At 45.3% G+C, this 20394-nt stretch overlaps 1 protein-coding gene across 2 annotated transcripts in view; it reads right to left on the bottom strand.

The window, feature by feature from the left end:
• GC (GC vitamin D binding protein) overlaps window positions 1–20394 on the bottom strand; it is a 263059-nt gene that overhangs the window by 32455 nt on the left and 210210 nt on the right. For both annotated transcript variants that reach the window (XM_086961757.1, XM_086961756.1), the window contains exon 12: window positions 11571–11625. In XM_086961757.1, coding sequence (XP_086817883.1) covers window positions 11599–11625 — 27 coding nt within the window. In that variant the 3' untranslated portion in view covers window positions 11571–11598. The remainder of the gene's footprint in view (window positions 1–11570; window positions 11626–20394) is intronic.

The raw sequence follows: 20394 nt of genomic DNA, 5'->3' as shown, positions 1-20394 counted from the left end.
TTGTTTAAACAGGAAAAGACTCTTAAACCCGGAATCAATGAGGTGAGTACACCTTGCAGGCCTAGGACAAAACACGGCAAACACCAGGCAGTAGATACCGTACCACAGAAAGGCTTCCCAAGGCTCCTCATAGAGGCTCCTCCCTCAGGGCACCCACAGAACGCCACAGCAACAAGGATAGCAATTGTACCCGCGAAGGCAGACTTAAGGAAGGTGAGCGGTCCTACTGTAGTGAGATACTAATTTGAGTCCTTTGGAACCGAATTATCCTCATTGTGCCTGAAGCAAGGCGAGTTAACAGTGGCGAATTCTTCTGCTGAGCGCGCACCCTTAATGCTCATAACAATTCACAGTAGCTTGTGTGTGGCATTAATCATGCTCACATCAGTTCATAGCCGTTTATGTGATGAATTCTCATGCTGAGCATGTACCCCAGCAAGCTCAGTGTGCACCCCATGCGCTCACAACAGTTCATTGCTGAGTGAACACTGCATCAAACACGCTCCCATCAGTTCAGAGTCACTTATGTTTGGCAGTACAAAAGGAGGAGAGTCCTCATATAAAGTGCGCATCCTCGTAAAGCCGCACACTATTCATGCTGACGTCAGAAGCAGAGAGTGGCTTCAAATAGTCATCTCCTTTTCTAATGGTTAATGCGCTCAACGGAGGGTGAAATCACCACTTCCCTCTGGCACACATATTCTTTCAAAAGTCAATAACTCAATCAAGCGGTGAACAGGGATCAGGTTGGTATGACCATTAATTCACCACAGTGACTACTGCCAGTAGCCAATTACTCATTGCTCAGGCTCACAGCCAGCAACCATCTGCAAAAGTACTCACTGTATACCAAAGTCAGTTTGACACAACGATCCTGGACTCAGTTGAGTAACCAGTGTACTTCCCTGAAAACCCTTCAGAGCCTGAGTGGCCACACTCAGTCTTCCTGTTGTCTTGAGTGCATGTTGATGTGTACCTGGATATATCCCATCCTCGTCACCAGTGTCCAATGCAATATAAAAGTGTTATGCGAGAGAGTGAAGAGAAGCATCAGGTTTATTTCATACACCTCAGCTACAACAGACCAATTGCCAATTCAGGAGCTTCGTGACCGCAAGTTTCCACTATTCTAGTCTCTTCTAGAATGTTCTGTTATCTTCTATAGTGCAAGTGGCATAGGCGACAGACAGATCCCACCCTCACCCTCCAATCTGTCCCCCCCCAGCACTTCTTGTTCTTCCTGTCATCGCAGAGGCAGGTGTCTGGTTATTTCAACTCCTGTGATTAGCACTGGGGAGAGTTCTCCTATTGTCCCTTTTCTCTCCATTCTCCTTCATTAGCACCTGCTGTGCAAAGCCCATGCTCATCTAGTTAACAGTCAAGTTGGGTTAGTGTTGTACAATAACTGCTCTGAATTGGCAACTCGGGGTCTTTTTGATAAGCATTAATTATAGATTCTGCCACATCGGTTGTCCATGCTCCTCTCTGAATAATCTTATTGTTGCTTTGCTCGGATGATGCAGGAGTGCAATGTGTCTGACGGCCTTTACAGTCCAGGATGTGCTAAAGGGAGGCTGATGCCATTCTGGGGTATTGGAATTGGATTTTTGTGATGTTGGCCATCTGTGCTGTTCCTGTGTTGCCACCTGCCCTTGGTCTGTTTCTGGGTCACAAAGGCTGTGCAAGGTGTGCCTGTCTTTTGTGACCAGGTATTAGGCAGCTGTTCCTGCTTCTCTACCTCCTCTTGGTATGTCCATATGTATGCAGTTTCTGGACCTGAAGAGAGTGTTTGTACTGAAGGGGGATGCTGGTTGTGGTGCTTCTACCTGTAGGCCCTGGGCAGGATATTTCAGGCAGTGAGTGAGTTCCACTGTTGTGCTCTATTTCTGCCTTTCCTGCCTCTTCTTTTATGGTTGTTGCCTAGATTCAAAGACACCCATGCAGGTTTGGTACAATGTGGCGCAAGATGAATTCAAAGATTAGGTACTCTGTGAGCGGGGCCCTGACCCTCACCAGCTCAATGATGCAACCTGGTGCTGTCATGTAGGATTTATTCTCTCGTGGTCTTCCAGTGCTGGTTGGTGGTTTTGGTTGGCCATTTTTCATTGTTCCAAATTTGGTCAGTGATCCTACCACCATGTCACTGTGCTGGGATGTCTCTCTTGTTGTTCTTTACAAGACTACTGGATTGGATTCTACTGGGTCCTTCACTGGCAATTCTGTTTTGGGTGTATTGCCTGTGACCTTGTGGTTTGGTATCTGCTCCCACTGTATGGTTTTCTGTTTTGGGCCACAGTGTTGCCTAGTTTCCCTTGTAGGTGTGTTGATAATACTGCATTTGATTGTTCTGAATGTGTGCCTTTTGATGATTCTCATATTATGGAGCTTGTTGTCCTGAGTGTGCTTTTTGGCCTGCTGTGCAGGGCTATGTTGTGGATCCCCCTGTTGTACAGTGGTTCTCATGAGCAGCACTCTGTTGGTTGTCTGTATGTAAACAAATGCCCTCCTTACTGCTTGGTGTATCCTCATGGATAGGCTCAGTGTAATCAAGATTGCCAGTAAACAATGTGGGCAATATGAGCCTTGCCGTCATCCTATAACCACCTTTAACACATAATGCCTGACATTGTCTAATTCATAATTGTATGAGATTCTCAGCCTTGTTCTGATGTTATGGAACTTGCAGTATATTTCCCATTATAAATGTAATACCACAAGTCACAGTATGTAAAGGAAAGACATCGAGACTGAATAAGCTACTCATGCATGTCATTTTCGAAGAAAAAGAATGGCAATATCATTATTTTTTATAATACATTTGAGTTGTTTGGTTACATAGGCTACTATTTGGGGGCAGGCCATATTTAACACGACCCTCATTTACACAAGTAACACAACTGGCCCACATGTCGTTATCTGTGACTCAAATACAAGGTATGTAACTGTTACCACGCAATTTTTAGCACGCAGTACCGTTACCACGGATCCATTACCATGCAAAACCCATTACCACGGATACCTTTACAACGCATTATTTTACAACGCAGGTACTATTACAACGCATACCATTACATCGTAAGTTTAGGTAAGTTTATAGGTAAGTTTATCTTTTTTAATTAACATTTATTAGGGGTATTGGTATTTTTAGGGTTCAGGGTTGGGTTTGGGTTTTGGGGTACAGGGGTATTTTTAGGTTTTAGGGCTGGGTTTGGGTTTTGGGGTACAGGGGTATTTTTAGGTTTTAGGGTTGGGTTTGGGTTTTGGGGTTGGGTTTGGGTTTTGGGGTACAGGGGTATTTTTAGGTTTTAGGGTTGGGTTTGGGTTTTGGGGTACAGGGGTATTTTTAGGTTTTAGGGCTGGGTTTGGGTTTTGGGGTACAGGGGTATTTTTAGGTTTTAGGGCTGGGTTTGGGTTTTGGGGTTCAGGGGTATTTTTAGGTTTTAGGGCTGGGTTTGGGTTTTGGGGTACAGGGGTATTTTTAGGTTTTAGAGCTGGGTTTGGGTTTTGGGGTACAGGGGCATTTTTAGGTTTTAGGGCTGGGTTTGGGTTTTGGGGTACAGGGGTATTTTTAGGTTTTAGGGCTGGTTTTGGGTTTTGGGGTACAGGGGTATTTTTAGGTTTTAGGGCTGGGTTTGGGTTTTGGGGTACAGGGGTATTTTTAGGTTTTAGGGCTGGGTTTGGGTTTTGGGGTACAGGGGTATTTTTAGGTTTTAGGGCTGGGTTTGGGTTTTGGGGTACAGGGGTATTTTTAGGTTTTAGGGCTGGGTTTGGGTTTTGGGGTACAGGGGTATTTTTAGGTTTTAGGGCTGGGTTTGAGTTTTTAGGTACAGGGGTATTTTTAGGTTTTAGGGCTGGGTTTGGGTTTTGGGGTACAGGGGTATTTTTAATATATATTTACAAATTTAAAAATTAAAACATTTTTTTGTTTATTAAATAACTTATAAATAATATTAATATTATATACTTAGGGCTGGGTTTGTGTTTTGGGGTACAGGGGTATTTTTAATATATATTTACAAATTTAAAAATTACAATTATTATTATTTTTTTAATTAATTTTATAATAAATAATTAAATATAATAATTCTAATATAATTATTTACAATATAAATTAATATTATATACTTACCTATAATTATACTTACGATGTAATGGTATGCGTTGTAATAGTATCAGCGTTGTAGTGTATTGCGTTGTAAAGGTATCCGTTGTAAAATGACCTGCGTTGTAAAAAATCCGTGGTAGTGGTATGCGTGCTAAAAGTACGCGTGGTAACATCATATATCCCAAATACAAGCATACAAAAGCACCTGCGAAGGCTCAAAAGGTCTGAGGGCATGAGTGACCCCGCAATCAATCCTTGGCCCACAGATAAAAACATTTGCATGCTGGGATTTTTAGGCCTTTACCTATAATGGTAAAAGGAAACCTATTAGTTCCAGACTGCTCTTTTCTGGGATTAAAAACCCATATCAGGCTAATAGTGGAACACTTGGACTGGAGCACGTGGCAGCTAAACCCAGGTAAGTGTTTCCTCTCTCCGCCAGGGAGCGGAACTCGTTCATTAGTGTGGAGCGGCGATGCAGGGGTCGATTCACAGAACTAATCTGAGACAAAATGCTAAACTTACTACTTTTGGAATTCACAGAAGGCATTTAGTAGTAGTAAAGTTAATATTTTGTCTTAAATTAGTATTTTGTCTTAAATTAGTATTTTGTCCTAAGTAGGATTTTGTCTTAAATTATGATTTTGTCTTAAGTTTTGGTCTTAAGACAAAATCCTAATTTAAGACAAAATCCTAATTTAAGGCAAAATCCTAATTTAAGACAAAATCCTAACTTAAGACAAAATTCTAACTTAAGACAAAATACTAACTTAAGACAACATACTAACTTAAGACAAAATCCTATTTTAGGACAAAATACTAACTTAAGACAAAGTACTAATTTAAGACAAAATACTAATTTAAGACAAAATACTAACCTTACTACTACTAAATGCCTTCTGTGAATACCAAAAGTAGTAAGTTTAGGATTTTGTCTCAGATTAGTTCTGTGAATCGGCCCTGCAGTTGGGAAGCTCCATGCATCCAAGAGGGCGGTGCCAGGAAAGTGCCATCTTCTCTCAAGTCATCCGCCAAATGGAATATTAAGAGTTACCGTCACAGGGAAGTGATCCGATAGGCTAACGGGTAAGTGCTGCATGCACCTCAGCCAGGGGAGAGTATTGGCTGGCAGGAGCCAGTAATCGATGCGTGTCCATACAGCGTTTGCTGCGGAGTAAAATGTATATGCGGGCATTGTGGAATGTAAGTGTCGCCATGCATCGTTCAAGGAATAGATGTCACAGATGTCTTTAAACACCAGAGTGGCCTGCAGTTTGCTAATAGTATGTGTTACCGTGGAATCAAGTAGCAGGCTTGTACCAAGTTGAGATCCCCTCCTCCAGTAAAACTGTAGTGACATCAAACCTTCCTATGATAGAAGAGAGTTCATGAAAGTCGGGATCATGAACATTAGAAGTGTAGACGTTCACAAGAAGCATGCAGTGGTCTCCCGAACAACATGCCAGTCCCACATAACGACCTTCCCTATCCAGGAAGCCAGAAGTGAGGCTCAAGGGGATGCTCTTATGGATGAGTGTGCACACCTCCTTAGAGTAAGTGCTGTAGCTGGAAAAGTACCTATAAGATCCCCTTGGTTTTGCAAAGAAGGGGGAGTCTTGTGGGGGGAGATGCGACTCCTGTAGGAAAGCAATCTTCACCCTATGCCTATTGAGGTAGGCCGATTCAAAAAGGGGGTGGTGATGAACAGAGTGTCTGAATTAAGTAGACCACTCTTACCCAGTCAAGAGATCAGGGTTTGATCCATCACCGTTATTTAGCTCACTGCATCACCCCAGTTCAGAACCTGGCTATATGCAAATTAGTCTGACCCAGTGCCTCATGGGAACAGGGCAGACCAAACTACAAAGCCAATTCTTCACCGGAAAGGACACAAGCTTCCGGGGACCGGTTTCTGGCATTTCAGCCGTCGTCGGCCCGGCTTGCTTGAATCCTGGTGGTGCAGTGAGCAAGGGACTCATGTCTGAGTATACCCTGCCACACTTGTGGTGGCCAAAAACGATTCAAAAAGGGGGTGGTGATGAACAGAGTGTCTGAATTAAGCAGACCACTCTTACCCAGTCAAGAGATCAGGGCTTGATCCATCACCGTTATTTAACTCACTGCATCATCCCAGTTCAGAACCTGGCTATATGCAAATTAGTCTGGCCCAGTGCCTCATGGGAACAGGGCAGACCAAACTACAAAGCCAATTCTTCACCGGAAAGGAGGCAAGCTTCCGGGGACCGGTTTCTGGCATTTCAGCCGTCGTCGGCCCGGCTTGCTTGAATCCTGGTGGTGCAGTGAGCAAGAGACTCATGTCTGAGTATACCCTGCCACACTTGCGGTGGCCAAAAACGATTCAAAAAGGGGGTGGTGATGAACAGAGTGTCTGAATTAGGCAGACCACTCTTACCCAGTCAAGAAATCAGGGCTTGATCCATCACCGTTATTTAGCTCACTGCATCACCCCAGTTCAGAACCTGGCTATATGCAAATTAGTCTGACCCAGTGCCTCATGGGAACAGGGCAGACCAAACTACAAAGCCAATTCTTCACCGGAAAGGAGACAAGCTTCCGGGGACCGGTTTCTGGCATTTCAGCCGTCGTCGGCCCGGCTTGCTTGAATCCTGGTGGTGCAGTGAGCAAGGGACTCATGTCTGAGTATACCCTGCCACACTTGTGGCGGCCAAAAACGATTCAAAAAGGGGGTGGTGATGAACAGAGTGTCTGAATTAAGCAGACCACTCTTACCCAGTCAAGAGATCAGGGCTTGATCCATCACCGTTATTTGGCTCACTGCATCATCCCAGTTCAGAACCTGGCTATATGCAAATTAGTCTGGCCCAGTGCCTCATTGGAACAGGGCAGACCAAACTACAAAGCCAATTCTTCACCGGAAAGGAGACAAGCTTCCGGGGACCGGTTTCTGGCATTTCAGCCGTCGTCGGCCCAGCTTGCTTGAATCCTGGTGGTGCAGTGAGCAAGGGACTCATGTCTGAGTATACCCTGCCACACTTGTGGTGGCCAAAAACGATTCAAAAAGGGGGTGGCGATGAACAGAGTGTCTGAATTAAGCAGACCAATCTTACCCAGTCAAGAGATCAGGGCTTGATCCATCACCGTTATTTAGCTCACTGCATCACCCCAGTTCAGAACCTGGCTATATGCAAATTAGTCTGACCCAGTGCCTCATGGGAACAGGGCAGACCAAACTACAAAGCCAATTCTTCACCGGAAAGGAGACAAGCTTCCGGGGACCGGTTTCTGGCATTTCAGCCGTCGTCGGCCCGGCTTGCTTGAATCCTGGTGGTGCAGTGAGCAAGGAACTCATGTCTGAGTATACCCTGCCACACTTGTGGTGGCCAAAAACGATTCAAAAAGGGGGTGGTGATGAACAGAGTGTCTGAATTAAGCAGACCACTCTTACCCAGTCAAGAGATCAGGGCTTGATCCATCACTGTTATTTAGCTCACTGCATCACCCCAGTTCAGAACCTGGCTATATGCAAATTAGTCTGCCCCAGTGCCTCATGGGAACAGGGCAGACCAAACTACAAAGCCAATTCTTCACCAGAAAGGAGACAAGCTTCCGGGGACCGGTTTCTGGCATTTCAGCCGTCGTCGGCCCGGCTTGCTTGAATCCTGGTGGTGCAGTGAGCAAGGGACTCATGTCTGAGTATACCCTGCCACACTTGTGGTGGCCAAAAACGATTCAAAAAGGGGGTGGTGATGAAGCCGGCAGTGAGGCTCAAGGGGATGCTCTTATGGATGAGTGTGCACACCTCCTTAGAGTAAGTGCTGTAGCTGGAAAAGTACCTATAAGATCCCCTTGGTTTTGCAAAGAAGGGGGAGTCTTGTGGGGGAGATGCGACTCCTGTAGGAAAGCAATCTTCGCCCTATGCCTATTGAGGTAGGTCAGCACTTGCTTGCCCTAACATTAGAAGTGTAGACGTTTACAAGAAGCATGCAGTGGTCTGCCAAACGACATGCCAATTCCACATAACGACTTTCCCTATCCAGGAAGCCGGCAGTGAAACTCAAGGGGATGCTCTTATGGATGAGTGTGCACACCTCCTTAGAGTAAGTGCTATAGCTGGAAAAGTACCTATATGATCCCCTTGGTTTTGCAAAGAAGGGGGAGTCTTGTGGGGGGAGATGCGACTCCTGTAGGAAAGCAATCTTCGCCCTATGCCTATTGAGGTAGGCCAGCACTTGCTTGCCCTAACGAGGATTGTTTAAGCTTTGAATGTTCCATGTTAAACATGTTATCTCAGCCAAGGTGGCCTGCCCGCCAAAGACTTAGCCATGATGGGAAATGCGCAGAATGCATAGTAAATGTGGCAATGTATGTAAACTCCCCAGGGCAGTGGTTAAATGAGGACAGAAATAACAACAATCCACAAGTAAACAACTCAGTAAATCCTTTAGAAATCAACAAGCAACAGTAATCCCAAAAGACATAATAAGATGGTATACACCAAGAGGGTGGGTAATACTATGGTCAACAGAGCCTATATGAAGAAAACAATTAGTGCATAATAGTAATTGGTTAAAGGCAAATACAGGACTGTCTTGCCAAGAAACATGGCAATGAAGGACAGTTTAATGGGCCGCCCTTGAGTATCCAGCAAGGATGTCACTCTGTTAAACTCAGGGGCAGAATTTCAGCCAGTAGGAAAAAGATCCATACTGGGCGAGGCCTGCAGATCGGCCAGTTTATGATCCCGACGACATGGCACCACTCGGGTGGGATTCCTTCAAAAGGATAGCGCTTCTGTCAGAGAATTGCCAGAGAATTGATCATTCGAGCCTTTTCGTCTACATGTATTTGAAGCCTGGCAGGGTATAGCATGTCATAACAAAGACTCTTTTTGCGAACCAGAGCTTTGACATCTTGAAATTTGCAATGCACCTCCTGAACCATTCAAGTGAAGAAAGGGTACAGAGAGATGGTGAATCTTTGATATTGCAACAGGCCCCACTTGTGTGCAAGTCGAAGCACTGCGTTCGTGTCCCTGAAGTTTAGTAAGAAGTAATTATGGGACGAGGAGATCTTCCAAGTTGTGGTCTTGGCCCCAGCCACCTATGCACATGTTCCACCACAATGGTGTACATAAAGCTTTGATGTTCATACAGTTCAACCAGTAGACGTGCTACAAATTGGTCCGGGCGCCCTATATTGGTGAATTCTGCCATGTCAGTGATGTGAATATTGTTCTTGCGTGATCTCGCTTTGAGATCTTTATTTTTAATGGCTATAGTCTTGAGAAGTCATTCCATCTTGTCCAAGCATTTGGTTTGGGACAAAGCGCTGTCTTCCAGGCCTGAAATACGTTCTTCTGCGCCACATAGACGGGTGCCATGACGTTCAATTCTTTCCCCAATGCGATCGAGGCAGCTCGTCAATGTGTCAAAGTGAGTGTTGATGGAGCGAAACCCGGCCTGAACCTCTGCCATTATAGCATTAGCACCATTAAGATGTTCCTCAGTGGCATGGTGTTCCTCAGTGTCAGACAGGGATTCAGGCCTACCAGACTGCCTGGCCCTTTCAAAGGGGAGCTTGCGTTGCTTTGGGTCACCCCTTCCCATGGTGGTTTTTGGGGGGAACCTGTAGGAGATTTCAACCTAAGGTGGCAATCAGAGGCACAGCCCGGGCCAAGCAGAGCCGTCCCCCACCAGGAACCCCAGTGGTCAAGAGGGACAGCTTGCGGGTTGGTGCACCCAAACAGGCAAATGCTAAAAGCAGTTGCAGCTCTAAGGGGCCTCAACTACACCAGAATAAGGTTAGCTAGTACAACCCCCACACAGTTCAACGCATGGTCCTGAGGTAGCGCAACTGTCCAAAGGGTGCAGCAATGGGGCTACATAGACAGTACAAAGTCACCACCAGTGGCTGATCCTCAAATACAGGTGAGGGGGATAGGAAAGAGTCCAGGCAAATGTGTCCTAAAGCATGCAGGGAGGGAAGGGCCTCAGCAGTAGACACAGTGCAGGCTGAGAGCACCTGGGTGAAACTGGAATGGACCTTCTGCAGTGATTGTTATGCGAGACACACCTGCCAAGCCACAGGCCCAATGACGGCAGCAGGAAATCAAAAAGTCTGCATACTGGGGCCTCAGCGAACGTGGCAGCAATGCAGGGTAAGAGTGGGGGCCCCCAATGGCCCGCAGGCACTCACTGTGCCGGACAGCAGTCACCCTGGCACACCTACATCAGGCCAGGGTATGACAGTCGATTCAGGAACCGCAACGCTTCGGGAGACAGCCGCTGGGTGTAAACACCTCCTTTGGAAGCGTCAGTCACCAACAGGCATCCCAGTTCCAGTCCCCAGCAGTGCTCCTCCCCCGCCTCAGCAGCATATTGCCGGCAACATCAGTCCTCTGGGTAGAGCAGGCGGGCAGCCACAGATGGAGTTCGTGGAGTGCGGTGGCCCGGCAGGGCTTGGTAGCCCATTCCTCAGGCTCGCCGGTGGCCACTGTTGCTGCTGGGCTTCCGAGGAGGGCCGTGCCTGCTCAGCGCACCCACGATGTCATGGCCATTCCTCATATCCAGGCCCAAAATACAGGATATTGTACAGCAAAGAATGGGCTGATGGATGTCAACAGGGCAAATGAGTATAGATTAGGATAAATGCCTGAAAACCATAGCGACCGTAGCCGGAGCTTCACTGCCACGTGGCCATCTTGGATGCCTCCATAAATGGATGAACAATTAACAAAGGCAGTTTCCAAATTCATTAAGAAAAAATTCGCCTGATTTTTTAGTTTGTTGTTTCAGAGGGAAATCTGTCTTTTTCCTGTTAGCATTTTCAAAGATAGATGCATATTTAATAGCAAATTTCAGTGCTTTCATTTACCCTGGTCTTCAAATGTTTCAAGCCACTGTTTACTTTTCAATCATGGCATGGAGCATCAAAAGCGATACATCTTTGTGAGGGGATCATTTACTATTCTAGCTCCAGTGGTAGAATTTTGGGGGGAAAAGCAACTTTTCCCCATTTAGTCCAGGAGGCCTATTTACCTTTCTAACTCCAGTCCAAGAAAGTTTTGGTGAAAGTTAAACATTCCACATGTATTTTAAGAAAGGATTTAAAAATTGTAATTTTGGAAGTTACCAAATTGGTTTACTGAGGGCGCCACTCAATGCAAAAAAAAACACAATGAGTTGTACAAAGACACAACTTACTGTCTATTGGCTGTGAACTAATGCCATCAGCATTTCTAGTTGTAATTCTTAAGGAGGGAACATTTTATTCCTAAAGCTTGGCACTGGTAGCTCAACCAATAACTAAGCCAACAATTCCACTTCTCACACCACACCTCCAGCTGCCTTTGGCATGAATAAATATTTTAAAACATTTTTCAAATCAAAGCTACAAAAAGGGTAGGGCATATATTGAAAATAATGGGCACAGTAAATTTGGTAAGGGATTTTGTACTAATATTTTTCTGTTTCTATATACATACCTTTTTGGGCAAATTAATATGCCTGACATCACATGTTTTCAATTCCAGTCTTTATCTGAAAGAAATGTCAAATAATGCCATTATTCTTTTAAAGTCTGCATGATGTATGAAAATGTTGCTTTGCTACATTAATTTTATGTGTGCAAGGATATCAAATTAAATGGTTGAATAATACAATCAAAAGTTTTAAGAAAATGCCCTTTCAATTGACTACTTCTACATTAAACAATTAAAATATGTGTTATTGGATTAATCCTTTATTAGGTCTCGCGCCTAGCGTTACACAAGTCAAGTCAAAAGATCTTTATTCGGAATAAAAACATCCATAAAAGTACAGGCAAAATACAATTAAAACATTCAGTTCAATAATGACATCTGGAAAAATGAATCAGAGAACAATCAAGCATAATCAAATTTCATTTACAATTTCACATCTAAACACAATTTGTCCCTTCATAATCTAAAAGGAATTTTTAAAAGCACAATTTAAAAAACACACAATTTTAACGACCATAGTTAAAAAGGATGGCTGGAACAACATCGTAATTATATCCACATAAAAAGCTATTACAAAAAAGTAGAGCGTGCAGGTAAAAGATTCTATAAAGTGCATAATAGAAAGTGCAGTGTGCGATGATTATGCCTCAGTGTAAAGAGTGGCTCGTAATCTGACGGCAGCTCTGAGAAAACAGCTCACCCTGAAAGTAACTTCATCTGATCCCAATAATAGAAAAGACCTCAAAGCTAATTTAAAATTAGTCAAATCATTTTTTCTACAGTAAGGCATTAAATAATGGCCGGAGAGCTTTTTATAAAAACCACAGAAGAACAAAAAATGCATAAGGCTCTGTTTCATGTTAGGGTTGCATGGATAATTTAAAGTTTCAAGGTGTTTGTTGTATCCCAGAGGGAAGTTTAGTAGATTTACTATACTCCCATCTCGGAAGCGAAACAGTAAACCCCTAACCCATCTGCCGAGATGCAGACGCAAATACCTGTATGGTGGGCCAGGATTTTTAATGTGTGGTTCAGAATAAGCCAAATATTTTACAACAGTGCATTTAGTCAAGTTCTTTCTTTCACGCTCTTCTCTGTACAAATCATACAATGCCCTAAGAATAATGGTCTTGTGGGAGCGATTTATTGAGTTTGGTGTAGTAAACAGAGAGCCCAGCCCCACACTTGCAAGGCAATCTTTTACCGCTTTCAACCATGGTATATGGTGTCCCCTATCGCATTTTAAACAATCCAAAATAATTTCACGGGTCAAAGTGGCAGCCGTGTTATTCCATATCTTTATCCAGAAGAGTGCTGGTCTAGATCTCACGAAATCTTCTATGTATGAAATATTTAATTCATTGTGGCATACATAGCTGGGAGAACAAATAACCCCACCCAGCACCTTCCGGCAAAATCTGTTTTCTTCTATTTGGATATGGGAGCAGTTAGTATAACCCCAAACCTCGGCACCATAAGTACCGGTTGGCATACATTGGGTTTGATAGATCTTAACTAGGGGTGTTATTACATCAGCGTGGTTGGGTTGTCTCAAAGAAGTAACACAATTAATGGCCTTACCCAACTTGTTCCTAGCATAAGATATGTGTGCATGCCACGTGCCGGTGTTTGAGAATAGCAACCCTAGGTAGGGGAAAGTGCTGGTGCTTTTTCAGACATTTGACCCTGATTTGATCTCGGGGATTTTGTAGTTTTTAGGACCACAACTCATGATCAGGGATTTTTTAAAATTAGTTGTCAGGCCTAAATCGGCCATAAAAAGGACAAATCCTAAAATTAAAATACGGAGTGCCTTTGGAGTGCGGCCCATCAAGACCGCATCGTCAGCATAAAGGAGGGTGGGTATGGGAACTCCATTTACGTGAGGTACATCTCTGGTTAGAGTACTCAGGGAGCCACTTAACTTGTTGATGTACAAAATAAACAGGAGGGGGGCCAGCACACACCCTTGTCTGACCCCCCTACCGATGCTGATATCGTCAGAAACTTCACCAGTTTACTTTACACGCACACATGCTTTTAAATCACGATGTAAAAAGGCTAAGAAGTGTACCAAATGATCATCTAAACCATATTCGAGAAGGGTAGACCAAAGGCGGGAGCGGTTAACAAAATCAAAAGCCGAGCTCAAGTCCATGAAACCAAAATATAAAGGGGATTTCTTAGCAATGTTATATTTTGCCATGATCAGGTTCAAGTTTAAGCATTGTTCCACCGTTCCGACACTACTACGGAAACCAAGCTGGCTAGGGTGTAGGATGTTATTCTCATCCGTCCACGTTCTAATCCTTTTAAATATGATCCGTCCCAAAACTTTCAAGGTGTTATCGATTAAAGAAATTGGGCGGTAACACCCAGGATCCAACCTGTCACCCTTCTTAAAAATGGGAACAATAATGCTACGGGACCATGTTTCTGGAATTTGCCCATCTGTTAGATTGTTAAAAACATTACAAAGCAATGGGGCCCAAAAATCGGGCTCACATTTTAGCTGGTCAATTGAGAGCCCATCAGGACCGGGCGCTTTATTCCCAGCACTTTCTAATATGGCATCAGCTACCTCGGATACAGAAATATTAAGTGGATGTAAGGGGAGTGGGGTCAAAGGAGGGTTGTCTGGTGTTGCATAAATTTTTTCAAAATGTTCAACCCAGGTGGGACCGATGATGTTACAATTAATTTCGGTTAAATTAGAACCAATAGATCTTATCTCCTTTACCTCCTTCCAGAACCCAGTGGTATCTTTCAGGTCGGCAGATCGTGCCAGGGAATCCCAGTGGGTTTTAAGTAGTTCATTTGATCTAGTGCGTAGGGTACGTTTGTACTCTGCTCTGAGCAGCCTTATTCGTGGTATATCCCTAGGTTCGGCTTTTAGGGCGGCTCTAAGCATCCTATTTGCTTTAGAACATAGGGCATCAAACCATCTAGGTGTTTCCTCAGCTTTGCTAGAAGCTGGTCTGGAAATCTCACCTTTAATAACAGAACAGAGTTCAGAGAATGATTTAATTATGTTAACCCCATGGTCATCAATAGTAAGACAATTTTCGATCAAGGTTGGGTGTTTTTTAAAAATTCCTGCTAGGATTCCCTTATTGTCTGCGCCCTTCCAGATTACCCTCAATTTATCGGTTGAAACTTTCAAATCCCTTGCGCCTATTTCATTTCTTAAACGCTTACCCCTCGGGAGTGATAGGTGAATGACAATCGGGTAATGATCACTATAAATTTTACACACTACTTCAGCCTTTGTTAGGATCTTGGCAACAGGAGGTGAGACGAAAACATAATCAATTGTGGTGCCGCCCCCATGACCAATGAAGATGGAAAATGGGGCGGCGCTGTTTTCCATACCTACATGTTCCATACAGTTAACAAGGTCACTGGTTGCGAGAAAATTTGACAGTTCTATACCTCTTTTGCATGGGGGATTTCTTGAATGTATATGTGCATTAAAGTCCCCTCCTAGACAGATACCGTCGAATTTCCCATGTTTCTGTCCATCCATAATTTCATTAATAAAATCAAATAAAAGAATAAAATTTGGATTAGGTTGGGACAAAAAGTCATTGTTATAAAAGTTGATCAGACACAGTCTTGTCCTCTGAGTATATGATAGTGCCATGAAGCTGGGACAATTAGTAAGTAGTTTATCAACTTTTACTTCTGCAGTGATTTTTATCCAAATAGACAATCCACCACTTGGACGGCCAAACAGGGGGGCTGGAACAGTCCTGTTATGGCAACTGTACCCCTCATATAACAGGTCCTCAACACACCAGGTTTCTTGGAACATTAATATGTCATAACAATTGACCCAGTCCCTCCAGGAAGAAATTTCCATCTTGGTCTTCAGTCCAGCGATGTTCCAACTGAGAATTTTTAAGTTATTATCACTCCTCGGACTACGGCCCTGGTCAGTTCCTGAGACAAGTTTAGCTGTAATATGCCCCTGTTGTTCACATAATATGCTAGATGAAGAGATCTTAGGTGTTAACGGAGCTGCCTCAGGGGGTATTTCCACTGGCTGGACTGTGGCAAAGCACACAGAAGGCAGTTGGGTGCTAGTGGAGGGCAGTCAGTCCAATGTGTCCAAATCCTGAAGTATTCCAAACCTGTTATATAACGGAAAAACAGGTGGGGGCTGCATCATCTTGTGGGGAGGACGGTAGCAATAATTTAGTGGTAGGGGGGTCACCACAGTAGATGGACCACATCGAGCAGAGTTGTTGTTCAACAAGAATTTTGCAGTGCCCGGGTTTCTAAAGTTAATTACGATACAGTCCCCATTGATGTTTTTGAAAAGAGGACCAACCCAGGTTACTTGCCGTGTGGATATGATCTCTTTAGAAATATCATATCCCACCCCCTTGTGTTTTGTTAACCAGTCTATACACTTGTTGTGCAATTGAACCCACTATTCACCTTGACCTTCCCTAAGGGGTGGGATACCAGCCAGAACTAAAACATAAGGACAAGCCTCAGGTGGAAGGTGTAGGGCAGGGCCTTGATGTTTTACAGGCCTGGTGTCTTCATGCGAGGTTTTATTGTAGCGCTGGCTGGAGTTGGCGGGGACCTTCTGTGCTGTGGTGGTCTGTATCGCTGTATTACTCTTATTATTATCAGTTAATGTTCCGTTTGCAGCGATAGCAGAGGCAGAAGGTTTGGTCGAGGTGGCAGGTCCACATGTAACATTACGTGATGGCAAGGGGGTATTGGTTAGAGAGTCAGGCGGGTTGCTGCCTCTTATACATTTGCTTTTAATCACCGCGGGTGTAACAGACGACGTTGGATTTATGACAGCCTGTTGTTCCACAACCCTGTTAGTGCCATGGTCACTGCTAGTAAGGACACGGGCGGTAGATTCAAGATCTTTTAGCAGACGTTCTACTCTCATTTTGTCCAAGTTCGCTGTGCCTTTTCTCTTGGCATCCTCGTTTTTAATTAGGTTTTCCAGTTTGTCGAGTCTTTTAAAAATATTATTAAATTGTTTGATCATTTGACCTTCAAGATTTTTAAAAATAGTATCTGCAATAGTCTCAATAAGGTTCCCTTCAGATTTGGAGTAGTGACTAGTTTTGTCATTTACGTTGGGGGGTTCAGTCTGGGTGGAAATAGATATAAAGTTTGAATCGCCGTTATTTATAACAACGACGTCACCCAGATGCGGTTGTTCCTGCGTGGATGCAATATGCTGAATCAGCTTCTGTTTCTTCCCCCTATTCCACATACTTTGTGGAGTTGGTTGATTTATACTCCTTAGTGGCTGCTTCCTTTTGTTGTGAGTTAATTTGGCAGGGCCCCTCTTTCTCTTGGCTACTGCTTTTTCAGATACCTTAGTGGTAGCCTCTGTAGATGTTGATGCCGAGGCAGGGTCAAGAGCTACATCTGGGGCTATGTATGTGACAGTGTTTTCGTCGTCTAGGACAATTGGCACATCAACAACAGGATAGGAAGGTTTTACCACAATAACTTCAGGGTTTATATGGGTATTGCCGTTTAAACCGCTCATGACATGTGGTTGGTTGATACTCATAGAACCCATAGAGAATCTCCTTTCAGTCTCAACAATCTCATTGAATGCGGTATCTATCAATGTCTCAAACGACGTTATCAATGATACAGGGGACTCTGAGTCCTGAGTAAGAATGTCAATATTACTGCTTATAGCGGTGCAATCAGCCATTGTATTAACCAGTTTGGAGACTAACCTTTTCGGGGAGATGTTGGAGGGGTGGCCCGCCCGACCACTGTTGATCTCTGAGGGCCTCAGAGGGCCCGCCCTTTGCCCGGGCTTCGCCCCGGGCGTCCCGCGATGCGGGGGCCTCTGGTTCTCTTATGGCTCCGTGTGCGCTCTCTCAGCGCGACCCGCGTCACTCAACACGCGCCGCCGCGAGGCCTGCCGGGATTTGTAGTCTCCCGGAGCGGCGGCGCGGAGTCCGATGGTTCCTGACTCTTGGCGGTGTCGGCGGTGTCAGCGGTCAGTGCTGCGGTCTGCTCTCTGCCCACGTGTGACTCTTTGGCGGTGGCGGCGGTTTCTCTGAAGTCTCCCCTAGCGTTAAACTGCGCAACAGTGTTCGCGCAGCGAGAGTCCTTTTGACAGGGTTTCAGAAATGGACCCTGGAATTGCACACGCTTGTGCGTGTGTTTTTACTGCTGTAGCCTGCTATTGGCCTTTCTCTGCTTGTTCATTCTTAAAATAGCACAAATAGGCCAGAGGGAGGGGCATAGCTCCGCCCCTGGCCTATTGGTATCTATTACGTGCATTTCCTGCCATATGGTTTCAATTATCGTGCCCAGACAAGGGCGCGATAATTGAAAGCATATGGGCGCGCGCGCACACTCGCGGCTTTGTTTTTTCCCAAAATCAATCGCTTTTGGTTTCACGATCGCCTTCCTCCTCCCTCCCCACACCGAACCACGAGAGAGGCACCGCTTCTAATTCAATAAGCCGGTTACAGGCCAGGAGTGCCTGCTTAATTTAAACGCTGAATGGCGTCTTTGGGTGTACCCAGTCTTTTCGAAGGAAGCTCGCGTACCATGGCAGCGAGGAGGGCAATCTATTGCAGGAGCTCACCTGTATATGGTCCTGAGTGTGCATGAAAGGTGAACAACCTGAAAAGGCACCTCCTGCTACCATCACACCTAGATGGATACACGCCACAGTGGTTCTCGTGGCCCCCCTCACCACCACTGTACGGATAATGCTGCCACTTCCTAACTCTTGGCGATCGTCACCGTGTGGCAAGCAAGCCGAGGGCGGCACAGTGTCTATGGACAGCAGCCGAGAGTGAGTGAGCATGCAGGAGAGCGGCCGGACAGCTCCAGCTCGAGCCTGCCACTGCTCGGAGACGAATGTGCTCGCAGCATGATAGATCATGCAAAAGAAGTTCTTCTCGACCAGCCAGTCTGGGGGAAATGTAACCGGAACAGGCGGGGGTAGACAAGACGAGTAGGGGAGCCGATCTCAGAGGGAGAGGGATGGGTAGACCCGTGAGAAGGGGTGCACTGCACATGCACACACATGTTCCTCTGTACACCACAGGCTTCCTGGATATGACATGATGAGAAGAGCTGTGCATCACACGCTTTTTGCACATGCCCACGTGTGAACAGCAGTGCACCGCAGGCTCGATGCCCATATATACACAACCCACCAATGGTGCACCGCAAGCTAGCAGCGCATGCACACATGCACCACAGCTATGCACAGCGGACTCATTGTACTACACATCCCACATATGTGCACCGCAAATCCAAGGCCCACATGTAAATATCTCACAGCGGTGCACTGTAAGCTAACAGCGCTAGTACGGCTGTGCACGGCAGACTCTATATACTACACATGCCCCACGCTACGCATCCATTTACAAACATATATGTGCGTCCCTGGCTCGCTGAACATACACACAATTAACTTGGGCCTGGAGGAGCGTACTGCCCCGCGTAAAGCACTTTGACGCCTCGTCGGGAGTAGTAAGCGCTACATAAGTACCATTACAAGATAATACAATGCAATACATATTACACCGCTGTACAGGCTCATTGTATTACACACGCATGCACATGCCACAGCAATACACCCCTTGCTCGCTGTTCATATATGTAAAACAGGAGTGGGCACCGCTGATTTGTGGTACCGTCCTCAGTGGGGGGTTCTTTGTTGCAATATAGGATTCATTCATCTGAAAAGCACTCACCCATCTGACAGAGGAGGATGAGCTGCAAGCCGCCGAGGAGGCAGCGCTGGATTAGCATGTTCAGCTCATCCTTGGTTTCTCGCCTCTGTCGACAGTTGTGCTCCCCAAAATGCAGCCCGTACCCCTTCCTCCGCCCGCCGCTCGTCCTGCGACAGATGCTGCACCGGGTGATGAAAGGCGCGTTTTCGGCAGCGCAGCTTGAAAGCAGGCCAGCCCGCACCTCTAAGCCACACCCGCCGCCTCCATAGCTCGGCCCCATTCACTTCAAGCCTTTTTGGCATCCCCTCTGGCCACGCCCCCTTCTCTCACACCCACCCCTTCCCAACCTGTCCTGTATAGCCTGCCACGCCCCATACCCTGACACTGGGGCTCTCTGTAAAGACCTCGCCTGGCATGCCCTGCACAAATATGCAGCTAATGCTCGATACACCCGCTTCTTGGCATGCCTGATGTGGCCACGCCCCTCACCTGAGGCACCCCTGCAAAGGCAATCCTTGTCAAGCACGCAGACACCTGTCGCGTCTACCTCAAGAGTCTCCAACCTTTTCTGTAATACGAGCTACCTATGATCATCAAAAACCATCCTGCGCTACTGATAGTATTAGTGTTGTAATAGTGACAGCAAAACGATTACATTAGTAGCCAAATCGTTAAAAAAATACTAGTTTTTTCTTTTTGCAGTTTTACATAGTACGAACTCGGCTCAAGGGCACTGGAGCGCTTCACACAAGCATGAGTTACATTACACAAGGCTAGATTCTTTTTTTAGGCACAGGGGAGTAAGTGATTTGCCCAAAATCACAGGATGTGGAAGCGATGCTAGGACTCGGACTCTAGTTCCAAAGTCGTCAGTTCTGGCCATAACAGCACACGCTCTAAAGTAACAAGCATTTGCAATGCAATAGGTCTCTCATTATTAAAGTTTGAGCTATTGGTGTTGCATTAATATTAGCAATGCCAATAGCTCTAACTTTAATAATGTGAGACCTATTGCATTGCAAATGCTTGTTTATATAGCAACTAACACTTAACATAGGCTACATCCACTGACAGGCTAGGATTAATATGAATTATAATGCCCTCTCACCTATATAAAAATCATCTGTGTG

The sequence above is a fragment of the Lissotriton vulgaris genome, chromosome 3_1 (assembly GCF_964263255.1).
Source record: "Lissotriton vulgaris chromosome 3_1, aLisVul1.2, whole genome shotgun sequence".
Lineage (NCBI taxonomy): Eukaryota > Metazoa > Chordata > Amphibia > Caudata > Salamandridae > Lissotriton > Lissotriton vulgaris.
The sequence above is the reverse complement of the archived record's forward strand: the minus strand, read 5'-3'. Positions and strand labels throughout refer to the sequence as shown.